The sequence below is a fragment of the Colletotrichum chrysophilum genome, assembly GCF_026319265.1.
Source record: "Colletotrichum chrysophilum strain AFK26 chromosome Unknown scaffold_13, whole genome shotgun sequence".
In the NCBI taxonomy this organism is placed as follows: domain Eukaryota; kingdom Fungi; phylum Ascomycota; class Sordariomycetes; order Glomerellales; family Glomerellaceae; genus Colletotrichum; species Colletotrichum chrysophilum.
In genome coordinates, this window is record NW_026517300.1 from 55869 (window position 1) to 74799 (window position 18931).

Below are 18931 nucleotides of genomic sequence, written 5' to 3' on the forward strand. Positions count from 1 at the left end.
TGGAGGAGAACACGCACCCACCGGACTGATCCCCCAAGACAGGCTGCCTGCAAAGGATTTCCAAACAGCCCACCTTGCTCGTTCACATCTGGCATTGCCTCTAGAAGAGACTTGATTCTTCCCGCGGGCTCGCCCGTGTAAAGAGCTGCTTGAAGAGCGTCATTTTTTTCTAGGTGTGCTTCGTAGCATCATTAGCCCAAGAAGTGTTGGTGAAAGGGGGCTAAGACACTTACAATCGGGTAGAATATCCTGTGACTTCCCTGGATCGTCAAAATATCGTTGGAGAAGAGACTTCAAAGCTCCATGGTATCCATTGTATGAAGCTGCTCTAATCAATGTCCCCAGATTGGTCGATTTATGGCATGTATCATTGTCGACTAGCAACTGAATCGTTGGCTCATGCCCTCCAGAGAACGCCGCGTGGAGCGCCGTATCGAAAAAGCCCTTTGCCAACGGATCAGCACCGTTTTCCATCAGAACTTGAACAGCTCGGGTATTGCCATGGAATGATGCGGCCTGGATGGGCGTTCCGTAGTGTCCCTCAGTTGTGTTGACAGATGCGCCTTGCATGAGAAGAAATTCGAGTGTATCGTCCCGTCCCCACGAAGCACTCAGGGTAACCGCTGAAACTCCATCTTTATTCCTCATATTCCAGTCGATTTCATCGGACTTCTTTGCGAGCTGCCTTGTTATACCAGTAATCCCGTAAACTGAAGCCACAAAGATTGGGGAGTGACTGGGTGACTGGCAGTCATTCAGCTCCCACCACAAATGTGTGACCGCGCTAGGCTTCGACGCCCTGGACGGCTGGTAAATGAGCTTGAGCACATCTTCGAGCCACATATTGTGCCTGTATCCTTGATCGCCGAAGACAAATTGGAGAACCTCTGCCTCAGCCTTTGACCTCCGTTCGACGCATTCTATCATCGAGTAGTGGCGCGGCCAGTAGCATACGGCATAGAACCAAAACGAAACTGGCACAGTATCTTGCTCATCGTTATCCGCGTCTCTAGCAAATAATCGAATGTTATCGGGAATAGCCGTCCCCGCCGAGCGCGATGGGTTGCCGGGCGAAAATAGCCTCAAATCGCGATATTGCCTGGTCAGGTACTTCAGACATCGTGACATTGCTACATGATGCAAGTCAGATGGCTGAAACTCTTCGCGTCTAGCAATGTATTCTCGAATGGTGTCATGGGCAAATGAGAAGGAGCAGGGGTCCGTAAAGTCAACGAACCCACGGCAAAGATTTCTGACGTCCTCTAGATTGAGAGTATTTTCCTGGATATTTCTTTAGCTGAAGTAAGGGTTGTGAAAGTTTGATTTGACCTACACCTATGAAGTCATCATGTGTCTCGCTATATGTTGATACCGAAATCATGTCTAAAAGTTCCGACTGGGAGATCCGACGTTCGGAGATGAGAAGGCACCCAAATACAGTATTCGTGATAGCTTTTGCCCTCGGTCGATATTTGAGTACGCGCTGATACATCTCCTCCAAGATGTTCATGATAGAAGTCGGCGCACGTAACGTCTCAAGCTCCTCGTCTACATCGGCTTTGAGCGCGAATTCTGGACCACAGAGCTGTTCTAGGTTTAGAGATGCCCACAGGAACATCCCGTATGAGACACTAATCAACGCTTCGATGACGCGACTCTCTAGCTCTTGACATACTTGTTGTCCCCCGAGCAGCCTTTTGTACCGCACGGCTGCGTTGACCTTGTCCTTGACAAAGGTAGAGATATCTTGAGCAATGTCAGCGGACGTGACTTGGATCGATTTGAAACTCTGCTGTAAATGAATGTCAACCGGCGTCTCCGCACGACTTGAAACAAAAAGTTTCACGATGTTTTGTGATTCCTCCATGATGCGCTGGAGAGTGTCGAGGAGATCACGAATTTCTCCCTGGGCCTCGTCCAACCCGTCGACGATGATTGTTACCGGGTAATCGGCCGTGATCAAGATAATAAGCTCCTGGCAATCGTCCAGAGACAGGGGGATCGGCTCCAGTCCTTGTGCGTCATTCACTCGGCGGCAAAACTCATCCCGCACTGAGTGATAGACGCCTCGTTCCGGCCCAAAAAAGGCCAACTGCTTCAAAATGGAGCCCATGATTATGGGAGGAGTAGGTGGACTTCCGTCGATGCCCGACCTGGAGCAGTAACAGAAAGCCACCGGTGCAGCGTTCGCATTGCAAGAAACACGATCGCGGTGCTGCTGCACTACTAAAGACGAGAGCTTGCTTTTGCCGCAGCCAGGTACGCCGTGGAGCCACAGGGTGGAAGAACAACTCGAATCGCGCCATTCAATGTACTCCTTTTTTCTAAGCAGCCACTGGCCCGTATCTGGAACCAGGCGGTGCACTTGCTTGTGTACGTACTCGTGACGAATCCTTGACAACCATATGGCGAGACGCGCTTGTTCCTTGGCTTTCATGTTGTTTGCGATGAGATCGAGCGTACCGATGATTCTCACGATTGGCTGCTCCAAATCTTTTAAAATAGCCAACAAAGAAATGAAGTTTGCGTCCATAGTCTCCAATACACCGGCCATTGTCGAAACCGTTTGGTCTTGTATGGCGGTAGCGAGTTGGAGCACCGCTTGCTCTTTCTGTGAAATGGATGTCAATGTCGGAGCTGGTGACATGATCGCAGCCAAGCAACGTCTGCCAACTGGCTTGGCGTAGTACACACCAGCCTTCGAAAGCCATTCCAATATGACTGCGTATAGTGACACCAAAGCATCACGGAGCATGGTGTGGGGTTGTCGTAATGGAAAGCTGCGCGGGGTAAGGTATAGCCCCTCGTAAATGGCGCAACGAGCTATGAGGTGGGAAATCGTCTCGATGCCCTCTGCAATGGCACCAAGAGTCTCCGTATCGTTGATTGCTATCTGAAGCAGCATCCGCACTCCGGCCCAAGGAAGTGCGGCGTGGGCGGGGTCGTACTGGGTCGCGACATCGCCGACCTCCTTGAACTTTTGAAGCCATTTGACCACCTTCTCAAAGATGTCTCTGAGTACGATGACATCGCCGTTTGAGCGTTTGAACTTCAATCTTCGATCCATGCATTGTTGTTGTTTCGCATATACCAGCTCGAGGAGCTGCTGAGAAAGAGTGTTGTTTTCAACAACCACTTTGGCAAGCTGAGCCTCCTCGTCATGTGTCAATCGCTTCCTCGCAATATCCCAAAGATTAGATGGGACGTTGCCCGGAGCCTCCATGTCTTTAAATGGATGTCTTTATTGATTTTTGGAGTGCTGAGGCCATGAGAATCTCAAGTTTGTCGTGGTCGATGCACACTAGCGGATGTCGATTTCAGAAACTATGAGAGTGAGGGGGTTCAGGCTTACATGCGCAAGCGTGGTCAATGTCCACGTATTTATGTGCGAGGGGGAGCTTTTCGAATTCCCGACTGACGTGGCCTAAGGCAATTGAGACATGCAGTGTGGCGATGCGTGCTTGCTTGGGATACTTGCTCCATCTGCACACTTCATTGGTCGTATCTCCCTGATCACAATACGTTGTCAGCCAGCGGTCATGTCTGCTTCACTTGCCAAGCTTCTAGCTCTACTATGCTCGCGATATAAAGTCGAAGAACAGCATTGATTGAAGCACTTTGGGTGATGTTCATTGGACTGAAATACCCGAAACTTGGACATGAACGCGAGCCAGTCTAGCCTTCAAGCTCGCCATCTTCCTCGGCTCTCAGACTTTGACTGGTTTCTAGGTTCACCAGGGGCGTAAAGCTCCAATTTCACGAAAGATCTGCGCCTTAGAGTAAGGGAGGCTAAAGGTAGGCGCGCGCAACCCAGCCTCACGGTTGGTTTCTTGAGACTTCCTGACTGGAGGAAGCCAGTGGATTGCAACTTTTCTGTTGCACTGTACTGTAGTATTGAAAACGTGCAGCCTTCCAGGCCGGATATTTGGTCACTTCGTTCCTGACCTATAACGCAGACATGTAGGTGGCTCTTTCTCCATACAATGATTGAACATGAGCCAATCGTCAGCATCGTGTGTTCACGACCTAATGTTCAGCACGGTCTGCTGATAACTGAGTAAGAAAACTCGTCGCTCATGTCTTCAGTGGCCCTAGAGATCTCGAGCTTTGCTATCTTATCGACTGGTGGACTCAAACGTGATTGTTAGACGTCCTTGACATAAGACCTGCAGCTTGGTAGGCTAGTTTGACCGCTTATTCGAAAGACAAGATCCTGGGCTCCTCGTAACCTCCTTCCCAGGCTCTGAATATGAATCCATCGATCAAAGTCGGCCATGAATCGGGCAATGACAGCTCTCAACCGGACCGCTTATACAGCCAGCGCCATCTATCATTGATACAATGATGCTATATATTATCGAACAAATAAAGGGACCTCTTGATCAGTGCAGAAGAGAGCGCCGAACGTATTCGGGGCGTCCCTGTGGAGCATCGATTGTCTGCAAGATCGCCATGCACCAACGCTGCATTTTCAGTTCGATACCATGCAGGTCGCTTCAAACCTATGGGAAGATTTAAAGATTGACCATGTCAGTTTGAGATTTTCGGATTTATCTAGAACTGGCAACCACCAGAAGCTCCTGATTTCTCACGTCAGCAGGCTTCTCACTCGCTAGCCATTCGTTGTGTGGGTAGTGTCACCCCAGCGTCAGGCTGAGCTGAAGCGACGAGAGACACGGTCCGGCAATGGAAAAAGATGTGCGCACTTAAGCCCGCTTTCCTGCATGCATCTCAATTTGGACCAGTAACCCGAGGCACAGCCCACGTGCACTAATTCTCAAATTGATAAAGCTGCATCGGGCCCTGCCACGTTGAATACCACTCAATTTACCAGATTGAGAACAGTGACAGTTCCCAGCCAAATATCTTTACGAGAATCGCTCCGGACGAATGACCCTTCATCGGATATTCTATCAAGTATCACATCATCACTCAACATGGCCGAGGCCTTGGGATTAGCAGCAAGCGTGTTTGGGGTGGTAGATGTGGCGGTCAAGGTGACCAGCACTTATTTCAAGATTGTCAGTCTTTTGAATGCAGCCAAGCAAATCCCGATCGAGCTACGAGCGAAGACCGACAAAATCAAATTCCTTGAACATTTCCTTACGTATGCGGAAGACATGCTGTCAAAGACAGTAGTGCCAAAGTCTACTTGGGATGGAAGTCTTCTCGAAAGTCAGATCGTCAGTTGTCGCTCTGTGTTGAATGAGCTCAGGAATATGGTTGATCAAACTCAATCCCGACTCATGCATCCAACAAAACTACGCCAGAAGCTCGCTTTGACAAAAGCTGTGCTTCGTAAGGAAGATATAGAGGCCCTGGAGTCGAAGCTTGATGAAGCGATCCGGCTGTATAGATTAGTCCAGGACCAGTACATTCTGTAAGCCAACCACGTCCATGCGGGCATAAATCTTAACACTCACTGAACTATTTCAGAGCCATGGTAGTTTATTCTACGACAGCCAGCACTCTAGAATTGTCAAGCAATGATGGGAAGAAAGCTTTAGATGTGTCCGAAGTCGCGCATGGTTTAAACGCTACGGAAAATCGAACCCACCGAACACCTCAAACACCGCAATCTGGGATTCTCCAGATATCACACCAGCCAACCATTTTTGGACGATTTCAATTCGCCAGTTCAGCCGATGGGTGTTTCCAAGTTGCAGTTCAGACACCTAGCTGGATTGCCAGTTCCGTGTACTCCATCTTGGCCCATAGAGCAACAGCCGGCTGGCGGTTTCATCTAAGAGCATATGATGTAGTTACGGACTTTGACTGGGATCTCGAGCAACTGATGAAACAAGACGATGTTCAAGGCGTTTATAGGTATCTAGAGGAACACAGAATGTCGCCTTTCGTTCGGACTAGAAAGGGAGGAACCTTGCTTCAGGTAAGATTATTCCCACCGGGCGAGTGTCGGCTGTTCAATATCGTGCTAATGAACATGGGACAGGCAGCCGTGGACAAAGGAGCCGTTGATTTGACAGGGGCATTCCTCGATCGAGGCCTTGAGATGTACGCCTTTGAGACTTCCAGTGGAGGAATTTACGGGTACAATTCCTACTACAGTTCATCCCGAAGAGCTGATTCAATTCGCTGACCCGATCCATTAGCGTTCCATGGATCCTCATTTCTCTAGGGCTTTGTTTCGAGTCCGGCCTCGATGGCCCCGGTAGCCGATTCATTGAAATGTTTGGAGACCTCGGTTTGGATGATCTCCTCCATAATCATTTCAATCTTTTTGGTGTTACGCTCGGTGGTATACCCTTCGTGGGGTTCCGGGCTTTAACAGAAATATGTTGCTTCGATTATAAGAGTCTGCCCATTTTGGAAAGGCTTCATCACTTTCGCAACGTAGTCAGCAGCGGGACGTTGACCAAGGCCTGGGCACTGGAGTAACTGCTTTATTTGCTACCTGAAGGCAGAATTCCAGACGCACAAATTCTGAAAATTTCAAAGCCTGAAAGTCACGCGTCGTTGGTTCATAGCTTGGCCCTTGGCCTGGTTCACTGTCACGCAAGAAGAGAATGGGGCTCTGACGAAAATGGTCTTTGGAAGCGTGTGCTAGGCGTTTGCTTTCGGCTGGACCCTTCGGGGCTGCATCATCTGGATGAGCATTGGACTGAAAGCGGTGCAATGATCTGCACACCTCTTTCAGCGATGATATCTGGCTGGGTTCTCAATTGTATCGACAGCATTGTGGTGAACGAATTGCCAGCAGACATAACTTGGACATCATTAGAGTCAGCATTCCGACTCTGGGTTGACACAGCTGCTTCATCTGGGATAGATCTTCTGGCATACGGACGGAAAGAACGAAATCTACATGCTGAAGGGACGACTACCATTGTACAGAAGTTTCTTGGGGCTAGGTGCTGTCTCGAACGTGGAGCAATGCGGTTTTCGATCATGGGAATTACATACGGCGCTCTGCCAGAGCAATGGAGCCTCTGGGTCACGAATGAGAATTACGAGTACTCTGCAGACTTTTGGGATATGATCGACAACCAGCACTACAAGGTCCCTGGAAGTTGGATCGACGAGGTCTCAGATTACTTTGGAGAAGCAGATGATGTGTGGATTTGGGAAGCGGCTCCGACATTCATCTGGTCTGAATATCGCAAATCACGACCGCCTATCTAGTGAAAACATGGTTGCCGGTCAATTCTGTGAAAGATAATCGTGTAAAAAAAGAAAAACCAAGAAGTCTTGTATTGTATGAAGCTATAGGATGATATAGTCATACATTTGCAAGACGGCGTAGGCTTCGCTAAGCTACTCTCGTCTATCTAGCTTTGTTTTGTTACACCTGGGCTAATCCATACACCGAAACAGTGACATTGATGCACAAAAGAAAGTTCACAGTGTAGGATGGCAGCTTCCTGCCTTCGTCGCCGCAGCTTCGGGCCCGAAGTGGACCTACCTCGGCGCCCATGTGCGGGGTTTCTCGCCGAACCGGTGCCGCCGGCGACTTTTGTTGGTCAGCACGGCTGATGCCATTCCCATCCGAATCACGACAACGGCTGGACAGCGATACAGAGGTGCAGGAAATACCAATCTCATCTCAATATACTTACCGCTATCATCCTAATACTACTGAACTAAGGGAGAATCCCCAACACTGCGTGTGTAGAGTTACGAGTGGCATGCATGACCTACGGATATCGCGTCCAGTAGAATCAACGTAGTAATCAAGCCGGTAGTCTTATCTGAAGCTTCCCCGCATGCGAGTGCCGATTGCGTGAAACACAGGAATGATGGCTCGAAGGCTCGTCATTTGGGTTCCATTGACGTGATGGAGCCCATTGATGAGGGAACTATGTCCTGGACCGAACGGTATTATAACACCCGAAGCAAACCACTTGGACTGCTTCGTGCTCAGATCACTGAAAGGCATCGCACAGACCTCCTGTGATACACTTAATCATGTCCACGACAACAACGACTACGGCTGAAGCCGAACAGGCGCCCATCAAGTTGACCTTGGCCTACGATGACAAGATCCATGACCAGGTATCACACATACCATTGCTGGATGAATGAAAGACACTGACAATGACGACAGTACAAATACTCACAATACTTGCCTGTCTACGACGAGAAGACATCGTTCCCTCCTCTCCAGCCATTTGAATTCAATGACCGCGGACTCGTAGCCCACAAGGAGAAGCTCAATCTTTTCCCCAAAGATAACTCGACCATCAAGGCCACCAAGTTGACTCCAGTAATCGGCACTGAGATCCGAGGCCTGCAACTCTCTAAACTCGACGACCGCCAAAAGGACGAACTTGCCCTTCTCATCGCCGATCGCGGCGTCGTGGTCTTCCGAGACCAAGACTTCAAGGACATTAGTATCGAGAAGCAGAAGGAGTTTGGGAGTTACTTTGGACCTCTCCACATCCACGTAAGCATCTTTCTTCTCTCGGCAAGAAACCATACTGACAAGAGCTGCAACCAGCCCGTCGGAGCACACATCAAAAACCACCTCGAACTGCACAACATCTACCTCGGCCCCGACAACGAGTACCGCAACCGCAGCAAGAGCAACAAGCTCTCCACGATCGGATACCACTCGGACGTCTCGTACGAGCACCAGTCGCCGGGCGTCACGATCCTGACGCTGCTCTCCGTCCCGGAGACCGGTGGCGATACTGCGTGGGTGTCGCAGACGGCGGCGTATGCGCGACTTTCGAGGCCTATCCAGACCTTGCTGGAGGGTTTGAGGGCAGAGCATAGTGGTCACCCTCAGGCGGAGAACGCGAGGCGCGATGGGAAGTTTGTGAGGAGGGAGCCGGTTAAGTCGGAGCATCCGGTGGTCCGGATTCACCCGGTATGTTTTGACAGATTTGTGAGATGATGAGAATAGTTCTATACTTACCGAGGGACAGGCAACTGGCCAGAAGGCGCTGTTCATCAATCCTGGCTTCACGAAGAAGATTATCGGCCTTCGTGATGAGGAGTCGGATGCTCTCCTAAAGCTCCTCTTCAAGGTTCGACACCTATCCTCTACTCACGAATCCAATACTGACCAGGAACAAAACCAGCACATCACGCTGGGCCAGGACTTCCAGGTCCGCATCAAGTGGGAAGAGGGCACCGTCGCCCTCTGGGACAACCGCGTGACGGCGCACACGGCCATCTCGGACTACAACGTCCACAACCCGCAAGAGGGTCTGCGCCACGGGTTCCGTATCACGACGCTGGCAGACAAGCCAACGGGGGTGAACGGTCTGGAATCCACGTGGTGAGCCGCAGCATGACTGGCATTCGGTCCGTTACACACAGATCTCGTAATGATTGGGTTCGCAACTCGGATGACTCTGAAGTCTCTGCTTGCTTGTAGACCAGGGAAATGCCATGGAAGCTCCGGGAGTTGAAACGGGAAGAACGGTTTTTGCGGGAATGAAAGTCGACGGGCCTTTGCGTTCCCGCAACTTTCGTTCAGTAACCCAGTTGACTAGTTGGGCACGGGGGTGGCGGTAGAGACACTGGTGTATTTGATCTGTGCGTCTTTGCCTTTTTCTGTCGTGTGGGTGATGTTCCTTGCAGATAGCTTGCGCATTAGCAATGGGGAAATATTCCGCGGTGCGACCGAGAAAAGTGGATGAGAATTGATTAGCAAGATATCTGTATGCGTACCAATAACACGGCAGATCGAAGATTGATGGTAACGGCCGGATGTCGGATGGCGGTGTTGATTCACGTGGCTGTACCAACAGTCAGTCTCCTCTTCATTCAAGGACCGCTGGCGTGGAGCGTTATCCCCGATAGGTGGAGGGAGCAAGTAAGAGGAAGAACATAATCCCCTGATTTTCCGAGTTTCGATTTCTCATCAATGGGCTCGATTTCTCATCAATGGGCTCCAGTGTTTCGCGTCTCGTGCGACGAAAATAAAAACGGTAATTCTAGAAGAGACGCGTGATGCGGGTGGAGCAGTTGGGCATCGCGTGTTCCGGTTATCTCCTACGCTTGTGAGGAATTGAGGCTCAGTGCCGACTTCTGTCTCCGGCCGAGGCAGCGCAGACGCGGAATGGATGATTGTGTGACTGATGAAAAGCGGAGCCCGTCGCGGATGCCCGTAGATGCCAGACCACCGCCGAACCCCGTGGGAGCCTCAATCACCTCTCACGACAATCGAAAGGGGTGAAGAAGCCGGAGACGGCGTGGTGATGATGTGATTGGGCGGCATCGGGGTCCATGGCGGAGGCCGAAACAACGGGTCTCCCTCTCTCTTGATTTTTTTCTGTCAGGTCTCAACTCGAGACCCCTTTTCTGCGTCTCTCTTCCCCCAGAAGGGGCCCCGACTCCCCGAGTGACCCAACGAAAAAGATAGCACCGCCCAAAGACGAGAATCCGGGTGCCCCTCGGGGAACTTGTGCGGGCGTGCACCTTCGGACGGCGACCGACAGGCCGGTTAGACCTGTAGAATCTGGCAAGTGAGGTGGAAGTTTGGGGAAGACAGGCAGGACACGACAGCAAAAGACTGGAGATTTCTGGAGAATGTCTGGGGCTTGGCTGGAGACTCTGGAGGATCGCGAGGAGAGAAGGGCCGAAGAGAGGCCATGGCCGCGGTAACGTGAAGGAAATAAAAAAGAAAACCGGAGCTGGCGGGCGACGTCATCTGACGGGGGCGGGCGGGTTACGCGGGGGAGCCGATCTTTTGGATTTGATGTCTGTTTTCGACTGATCACCGGAATCCTTCGACGGAGGCACAACACGCGACACGGTCGGTGGTGGTTCAATCAAGAGTTATTTGGCGGCTTGGAAACAGGTGCTTGTCTGTGGTTTCCAAGACACTTGTTCGGTGATCGGAACTGGGAACAACGGCGCTTGGCGCAGGTCAGATCCGATCCACCCGGTCGGGAGCTTACTTGGCGTGATTGGCGAAGCGGCAGAGAAGAGAGGTGCAGGCAGGCGATGGATAGAAGTATGTACAAGCAGTGGGAAGAGGAACTGGAGATTAATTAGGACAGGGCTTGCTGCAGCCCGCGGAAGGATGCCGTCATCGGGTTTGGGGGCTGACTCGGTGTACCCTGTCATAGAAATTCAGTTGGGAAATACTTACTTTTACTAAACGGACTGTGTCACGATGGATGTTTTTAATGTTCATGCCAGCTTCTAGAAGAAGAATCACAACACAGAAACTTAGAACAAAAGAGCGCCTGACAGCTCAGCTAACTCAATCTAGAGGCGAACAGATGATTATGCTTCTTCAAACTCCACGGGCTCTACTTTTTACTGTCTGCTGTCAACCCCATGGGCACCCCGAAAAGAGAGAAGACAAGACAAGCTAGCATGCGAGCCAACTGCTGCTTGTTCCTGACACCCCTTGTCCCGGCTCACCCGGCACGCCCTCTTCATTAGAGCTGACACTCGCATGTATCTTTCTGGTGGAAAAACAAAGCCAAGTTACCAGGCACAACGGCCACCATCGGCTCCGACAGCAGTTGGCGCCTCGCTATTCTCACCTTTACATCATCCCACGCCTGCTTCCCACGCAGACCCACCGCTATCCACGAACGTCATACACTCGTTCACCAATCTCGAGACTGCGTTCCAGGGAACAATCGTCAATCGCCCCGGCTCAGAACCCCAGACCCCGGCCAGCCACCCACGGGACTCCCGCAGTCATTCACCATGCCCTCCTTCAAACTCCACATTTTCAAAATCCCATCACCACGAGAGCCGCATTGGTAATACCTCCGCCCCATGCCTCTGGTTCCAGTCCCCCAATCATCCAATCTCCATGTCCTGCTGGAGCAAAGCAGCCCGTCCAGGAGCTTCCAACAGATGGGGACCGGACCGATTTCATCGCCTGGAGACCCCAGAACCCGGACGGCTGCACCTCGGTGCCATCCTGTCCATCCCAAGTCATCGGGCACTCACTCACACCTCTCAACGCGGCCCTCGGCCCTCCTCTTGACGTCACGCCTCCTTACTAGCGAGACGCCCCCTACCGACTGCTCGTGTTGTTTCCGGCCCAGCTTTGCGAGCACCGTTCAATGCTCGTGTGTCGATCGACGAAACACACATATAATACACCCCGCCATGTCCCCCAAGAATACTTCTCCATGTCTCGGACGAACCATCCAAAAGGCACACAGAAGCCTCCTCAACCTACACCTACCTCTACATCAACACAGCCATCGTCGTCGCCCAACATGGGTTTCTCGACGATAGAATTCGACAAGTACAATCCCGCCTCCGAGAAGGCGAGCGATGCCCGCCAGGACCTCGCGCATCTCGACTACTCCCCGCTCAAGCGCATCTCCGGGCGATCATGGGCAATGGGTATCCTCATCTCCATGGGAGGCATGGTGTAAGTTCTAGCTAGACGGCACCTGGGCGCTTACGGACACTAACAAAACGCAGCTTCGGATATGACACTGGCCAGATCTCGGGATTCCTCGAGATGCCGGACTTCCTCGACCGCTTCGGCGAGCGCGATTCCCCGGACGCCTCCCCCAAATTTAGCAACGTTCGCTCCGGCCTCATCGTCGGTCTCCTCTCCATCGGTACCCTCATCGGCGCCCTCGTCGCCGCTCCCATCGCCGACAAGTTCGGTCGCAGGCTCTCCATCTCCTTCTGGTGTGTCATCACGTCCATCGGTTTCGTGATCCAGATCGCCGCCGAACGCAATTGGGAACAGATTATGGGCGGTCGTCTAGTCGCAGGATTCGGAGTTGGCGCGTTGAGTCTTATTGTCCCAATGTTCCAAGCCGAGACTGCTCCGCCCTGGATTCGTGGCGCTCTTGTCTGCGCGTACCAACTCTTCATCACTCTTGGTGCGAATCATTTCTTCCTGATCTAATTGATAGCCCGACTAATTGGTTCAAAGGCATTTTTCTCGCGGCGTGCTTCAACTACGGTACTGTGACGCACCAAAGGGACAGCTCGGCTTCCTGGCGCATCGTCATCGGCCTCGGCTGGCTGTGGACCATCATCCTCGGTGTTGGTATCCTCGCGTTCCCAGAGACTCCTCGCTTCAACTACCGCATCGGCAAAGTCGAAGAGGCCAAGCGCACGCTATGCCGTGTCTACGGTGCTCCGGAGAACCACTATGCTATCCACGTCCAACTTGAGGAGATTGAGAGCAAGCTGCGCGCCGAGTCACAGATCAAGGGAAGTGCCGTCAGCGAGTTCACCGGAATGTTCAAGGCGCCTCGCATGGCATACCGCATTGCTCTGGGAATGTTGCTCCAGATGTTCCAACAGCTGACAGGTAAGACATGAGAGATGTGACTAAGGGGTCCCTCCTGCTAAGTACTGATAGGTGCCAACTACTTCTTTTACTACGGTACCACGATCTTCGCGTCCGTCAACATCGACTCGTTCATCACGCAGATCATTCTCAACGCCATCAACTTCGGTACGACCTTCATTGGCCTCTACATTGTCGAGCACTACGGCCGCCGCAAGTCCCTCATTACGGGCGCTATCTGGATGTTCATCTGCTTCATGATCTTTGCCTCGGTTGGCCACTTCAGTCTTGACCAGGTCAACCCGCAGAATACCCAGGGTGCCGGCATCGCCCTCATCGTGTTTGCTGCTCTCTTCATCTTGGGCTTTGCTACCACTTGGGGACCCATGATCTGGACCATCCAGGCCGAGCTGTTCCCCTCCCGCTACCGTGCCAAGGCAATGGCTCTGTCCACCGCCTCCAACTGGACCTGGAACTTCTTCATCGGTTTCTTCTCCCCCTTCATCACCAAGGCGATCGACTTCCGCTACGGCTACGTCTTTGCCGGATGCAACCTTGTCGCCGCTGGTCTGGTCTACTTCTTTGTTATCGAAGGCCAGGGCCGCACCCTCGAGGAGATCGACACCATGTACCTCGAGCGCGTCACCCCCTGGAAGAGCACCCAGTGGGTGCCCCCCTCCGCTGAGGAGATGGCCAAGATCCGCAAGCAGGCTGGCACGGAGCTTGACCCCAACGCTAGTGACTCTGCTGCCGGCGAGAAGAGCGTCAGGCCGAAGGACCAAGATGGCGCTGCGCATCAGGAGAGGGTTTAGATGTAATGTGGATAAAGACGCGTTTCTTGAATGCCTAAAAAGGCTGATAGATCTGAAATAATGGTGTTGGTATGATGAAGTTGTATGGCATGGCATGGAGTTTAGGCTGCTCTGTGGGATTATATCTGGCGCATGGAGGCATTTTATATATACCAATTTTGACATGTATCTTTGATCAAAGCTTTGTTCGAAAAGATACTTTTATCATACTGGCTGTTGCTCTATGTCGCCTGTGATGACGATCTGATAGGAATATTGTTGCTCTTGGCAAGGTTTACACGAGAGCTGCGTGGTGCCGTCGGAGTCTCGGGCTTTCACCCGGGTCGGTAGCCAACAGAGCCCGAAAATGGTAAACAAGGCCCGATAGAGGGATGGTAGTATGAGTGGAGCAACGCGTTGATGTGATATTGGGGCTTCGCTGCAGCGAAGGAGTCCTCCCGAAGACGGAAAGCCTGAAAATGTAGCTTAATCAATGCTATCTCTCTTCGGCATAAGGTAGACGATAGATCATCCAAGCGAATCATTTCCTTCGCAAGTGCCTATCATAGCTTTTTTCCACATGTAGTAGATCGATCCGTTGCGTTACAACCTGGCATTGTGGTGAGTCAAGTTAGCGAGCTAGGCATGTGTGGTTGTCTGAGTGGCTTCAAAAGGGGTCCTGCCGCCTGTTTAGATCCCCCTGACAGGTAGTGGAAACACCACAAGGGCAAGGGAACTCGCACCAGAAGGTAATTGACCAAGCCGTTTCATCAAGTCTAGCAACCGTCGATAGCTAACTACGGAAAACAGTATATTTACGGATGTTCCAAGGCCTCAGGGTTTGGGAACAAAATTTCCAGCTCCATTTGGTGGGGAATCATACTTGATTCAAGTTGGATTTTCAGGTTCGTTCAACAGCGCTGGTAGTATGAGAGATCGCGGACCCCGTTAATCGAGAGATCTACATCGTTATACACGACTATGCGGACACCAAAGCACGCAATTGGAGGCCTGTTATAGGTGAATCGGGCCCAGAAGGTTCATAGCATCCCGACTCCGTCCAAGCAAGGACATTTTGATGCCTTATATGACAACGACCGTAAGTAGACAGTCGGCGTCGGTCTTGTCTAGCTCAGCCACTGATTGGAAGCTCCCGAATGCCGATACTTCGGGGCGAGTAGCAGGCCGACGGACGTCACTACGTTGCCGGCAATCAAAAGATATTCATAGCGAGTTCATCTCCACTTTTTGTTTCTTTGCTTCGATGACTAGCTAGCTCATCATGCAGTTCTGTTTTCAGGGATCGGGGCCCACTGAGATTCTTACCTGCGGTTCCGAACCTCGGGATTTTGATTCCCTTCCTGGAGAATCGCACTGGGCTATGGCGAAATTGTCATTGCCGCAATCGTGGCGTGACTGTTGAATAGGGGCATGTATTTTGAGCTGCAACTGAATTTCAACGATGATGTGAGGTCAACAGGAGGTTGAAAGGTCGGAAAGGGAAAACGCATATAAGGGAGCAGATGGACTGGTGGTAATAGGGTTATAGGAATAGGATCATTCGACCCGCCGCCTCGTCTTTTCAGCACTGATACAATTGTCGTTCACGTTTTTTCAGGTGCCATTGGATCAAACACACTCTCGTTTACGGAAATTCAATCTCAGGTCAACATGAAGATCGCAGCTATTGTGCCTTTTGTGTCCCTGGCAAATGGATACATCTTCCAGCCAGAAGATCAAGCCGACTTCAGAAACGTAAGATACTGCGACCCGTAGCTTGGTATTTTCAATTGACGTCTGACAAACCAAAGCCCAACATCCCGGCTCTCTTGAACTACACCGAGAGCCAGTATGATATCACCACCGGGTCCTCCTATTGGGCCAGCTCCTTTATCACTGGGGATGATGGTCGACAGTACATGACTCTGTCCCATCTTCTTACCACCATACCTTCTGTCTGCCGCTCGTCGATACTAGATCTTCAGACCAATGATTACTGGGTTGACCTTACCTACTGCAACAACACCGATGGCAGCGGTTTCGACAACGGTCTCCCCCTGAATGCTGATTATGGCACCTATGGCTTTGGTTCTACTTCAAACGACAGCGTTTCAACGATGTACACCTACGCCCACCCTGAGAAGTCTTTCTCGATTGATCTGGAATGGAACTTGACCTCTCGTGTTATGCTCAATGGAGGGGGTGGCATCATCCCCTTTGGCAACGTGCCGATCAACGCCACAGAATGGGGCATCCCCAACGGAAGAACCGCGGGCACGATCACGCTAAACAACAAGACCATCTCCGTCGACACCAGCAACTCGTTCACCTGGTACGATAGACAGCTCTCCCACGGAGCCCCGAAGAATTGGACCTGGTTTGAACTTCACTTCCCAGGATCGGACATCAAAGCAAGCATCTGGGCATGGGACCTTGTTGATGACGAGAGCACTCGCTTCGCAACCATCAGGGTGGGCAATGGGTACCACGTCCTTGCTTACGAGCTTTCACCCGACTACTCCAACACCTGGGTATCCCCAAACTCCAAGCTCACATACCCGCTTAGCTGGAAGCTCACCTTTGAGAACGGCGACCACTTAGTTGTTAACTCTGTGCGTCCGGACCAGGAAATGTATGGCGAGAAGGCATTGATCGACTCGGCTTACGAAGGGTTTGTTGAGGCTACCGGTTCTTTCTACGGATACACCGAAGCGTTTGGTGTCGTTGAGCTAGTCACGGCCTTCTAGATTCTTCTTCATCATGTGCTGGAAAGCGGTGACTGAAGACTCTGCAGCAGAATGTTCGAGTGTTTGCGCATCGGCATTTTTGTTTGCAGGCCGTATCATGCGTTGATCTAAGAATACATCTGCTTTCACTCAATCTGCAATAAACATCAGTAAACCACTGACCCTCCCAGCAATTCTTGAGACAAGGTCCACCCTATTTTCTTTTTGGGACAAACCGCAAGGATAAAAGTTTGCAGAGTTTTGAAGAATTATTGTTCCTTGCCGGTTGGGGCACCCCTACCCCTGTTGTGTAATCGGTTGAGTAGTTGATGCTTTCCAGAGAATAACTGAAAACCAGAAAAAGCCAACGCCGAAGAAACCATTGAAACTTGGGCACAACTTCTGGGGGGGATCAAGAGACCTTAATGATTTCAACCCATGAAAAGTGTCAGTGCGTCCGAAAGTGGAAACGTATCATTCGGGAACACAAGTGGTTCTGATCTGCATCACCAATGTGGGGTCACGGGACAATGGCCACCAGTGAGGTCGTGCCTCATGTATGAAGCTGGAATCCGACCGGGAGTAATACGCCGTACCCCTGTAAGGTTGTAACTGACGGAACGGACAGAATGAAAGCGATTGCGAATGGCAGCGGTTCAACATAAATGTATCAATATCATTCACGTATAAATATTTGAACAAAAGCGCCCAAGATCATGAAGAATTCCTCATCGAATATCGTTCCATCTTCTTCAGTTACCAAACATACAACACGATGTCGAACCCTAACCCCCATATCCTCATTGTCGGCGCCGGACTCAGCGGCCTGACACTTGCTCAGATACTGCGCAAGAACAACATCTCCTTCTCGATTTTTGAGCGTGACAGCAGAGCTGACGCCAGAGCGCAAGGTTGGGCCATCGCACTCCATGGTCCCATGCTGGCCGAAGTCTCAGCTTCGATGCCCGCGGATCTCGGACCTATCGAGCAGACCAACCACCTGAGCCCTCTGGATCACATTCCAGCGCAATTCGTCTTCTACGATGTCAGCAAGCCCGACTGGAGAGTTGGCGTCACAGATGATGAGACCGGCAAGATTGTCCGCGCGAATCGCCAGCGTCTGCGGGACTGGCTCCTCCAGCACCTGACTGTGCAGTTCAACAAGCGCTTGGTGCGCGTGGAAGAACGCGACGACACGGTTATGGCGCACTTTGAGGATGGCAGCTCGGAGACTGGCGACATCCTCGTCGGGGCAGAGGGAAGCCGGAGCTTGGTGCGCAGACACATCTTGGGCGGACAGGAGATCATGAAGCCGCTGCCCGTCGGATCCCTGATTGGCGAGATCGAGTTGACTGGCGATGAGCTCAAGCACCAGATCGAGCTGGGCCATTCGGCTTACATCGTTTTGGACTCAACGCCGCAGAATGAGGGGCCGAGCCAGGTCAGCCTGTTCGCCGCCTTGAACAAAATCAGCCCGGACAAGAAGACTGGGTATTTCTACTTCATTCTCCACTGGATCGACGAGGAAGCAGCGAAGAGCACCGAGGAGAAGCCGTTCTGGACTGACACGGCGTCTGGGGAGGAGCTTATGGCATTTGCGAAGAAATGCACCAAGCAATACCCCGACGATTTGCGCGTACTTGTCGACAAGGTACCGGTCGAGAGATACAGACAGCCCGGCATTGTGCTGCAGAGCGTGGAGTTGACTGTTGATCAGCTCCCCGCCGGGAGGATCACTCTAGCTGGAGACGCCGCACATTCGATGACACCATGTGAGTTTGACCGCTTCAGTGAACATATAAAGATTTCACAGCTAACAGCAAATTCCACAGTCCGAGGAGAGGCTGGCGTATGCGCAATCACAGATGGTTTAAGACTGGGTCGCGCCATTACCAGCATCCGGGACGCTGGAGGAAAGAGTGAGGATGTAGTCAAACTCATCGCGGAGTATCGCGACGATATGATCACGAGGGGTGCTAAAGCCATTCGCGTGTCTAACCCAGTGCTAGAGGACCATGCAAAGGACGCCAAGTATGAGTTTTATACGTGTGGTAAGAAGGTGTTGCCTCTCGCTAAGGAAAGCGTTACGATCTAAAGACGAATGCTATGAATGGCACCTGGGATTACGTGTGTCCTTTAACGGGCTGCGTTGGAAAACTGTTATGTTAGCCTTTCGCCCAGCACTTGGCGGCTCAAAATCGACCTCATTTGGA

The 18931-nt window shown here is 51.6% G+C and overlaps 5 protein-coding genes across 5 annotated transcripts; 4 read left to right on the plus strand and 1 right to left on the minus strand.

Annotated features, from left to right (window-relative positions):
- Positions 1–1329: 1329 nt before the first annotated feature.
- COL26b_002547 (uncharacterized protein) lies at positions 1330–3223 on the minus strand (the record flags this gene model as incomplete). The annotated part of the gene is made up of 4 exons (XM_053175462.1): positions 1330–1335; positions 1481–1585; positions 1676–2611; positions 2675–3223. The coding sequence occupies 4 exons, from the start codon at positions 3221–3223 to the stop codon at positions 1330–1332; spliced, it is 1596 nt and encodes a 531-aa protein (XP_053040466.1).
- Positions 3224–7926: 4703 nt separating this feature from the next.
- Positions 7927–9248, plus strand: COL26b_002548 (uncharacterized protein; the record flags this gene model as incomplete). Its single annotated transcript, XM_053175463.1, has 4 exons — positions 7927–8013; positions 8066–8404; positions 8459–8830; positions 8889–9248. The coding sequence occupies 4 exons, from the start codon at positions 7927–7929 to the stop codon at positions 9246–9248; spliced, it is 1158 nt and encodes a 385-aa protein (XP_053040467.1).
- Positions 9249–12161: 2913 nt separating this feature from the next.
- Positions 12162–14013, plus strand: COL26b_002549 (uncharacterized protein; the record flags this gene model as incomplete). The annotated part of the gene is made up of 4 exons (XM_053175464.1): positions 12162–12319; positions 12373–12785; positions 12839–13222; positions 13274–14013. 4 exons carry the CDS (start codon positions 12162–12164, stop codon positions 14011–14013), a joined length of 1695 nt encoding a protein of 564 aa, XP_053040468.1.
- A 1650-nt stretch (positions 14014–15663) lies between these two features.
- Positions 15664–16739, plus strand: COL26b_002550 (uncharacterized protein; the record flags this gene model as incomplete). The annotated part of the gene is made up of 2 exons (XM_053175465.1): positions 15664–15747; positions 15804–16739. The coding sequence occupies 2 exons, from the start codon at positions 15664–15666 to the stop codon at positions 16737–16739; spliced, it is 1020 nt and encodes a 339-aa protein (XP_053040469.1).
- A 754-nt stretch (positions 16740–17493) lies between these two features.
- Positions 17494–18813, plus strand: COL26b_002551 (uncharacterized protein; the record flags this gene model as incomplete). The annotated part of the gene is made up of 2 exons (XM_053175466.1): positions 17494–18490; positions 18584–18813. 2 exons carry the CDS (start codon positions 17494–17496, stop codon positions 18811–18813), a joined length of 1227 nt encoding a protein of 408 aa, XP_053040470.1.
- Between the last annotated feature and the right edge of the window lie 118 nt (positions 18814–18931).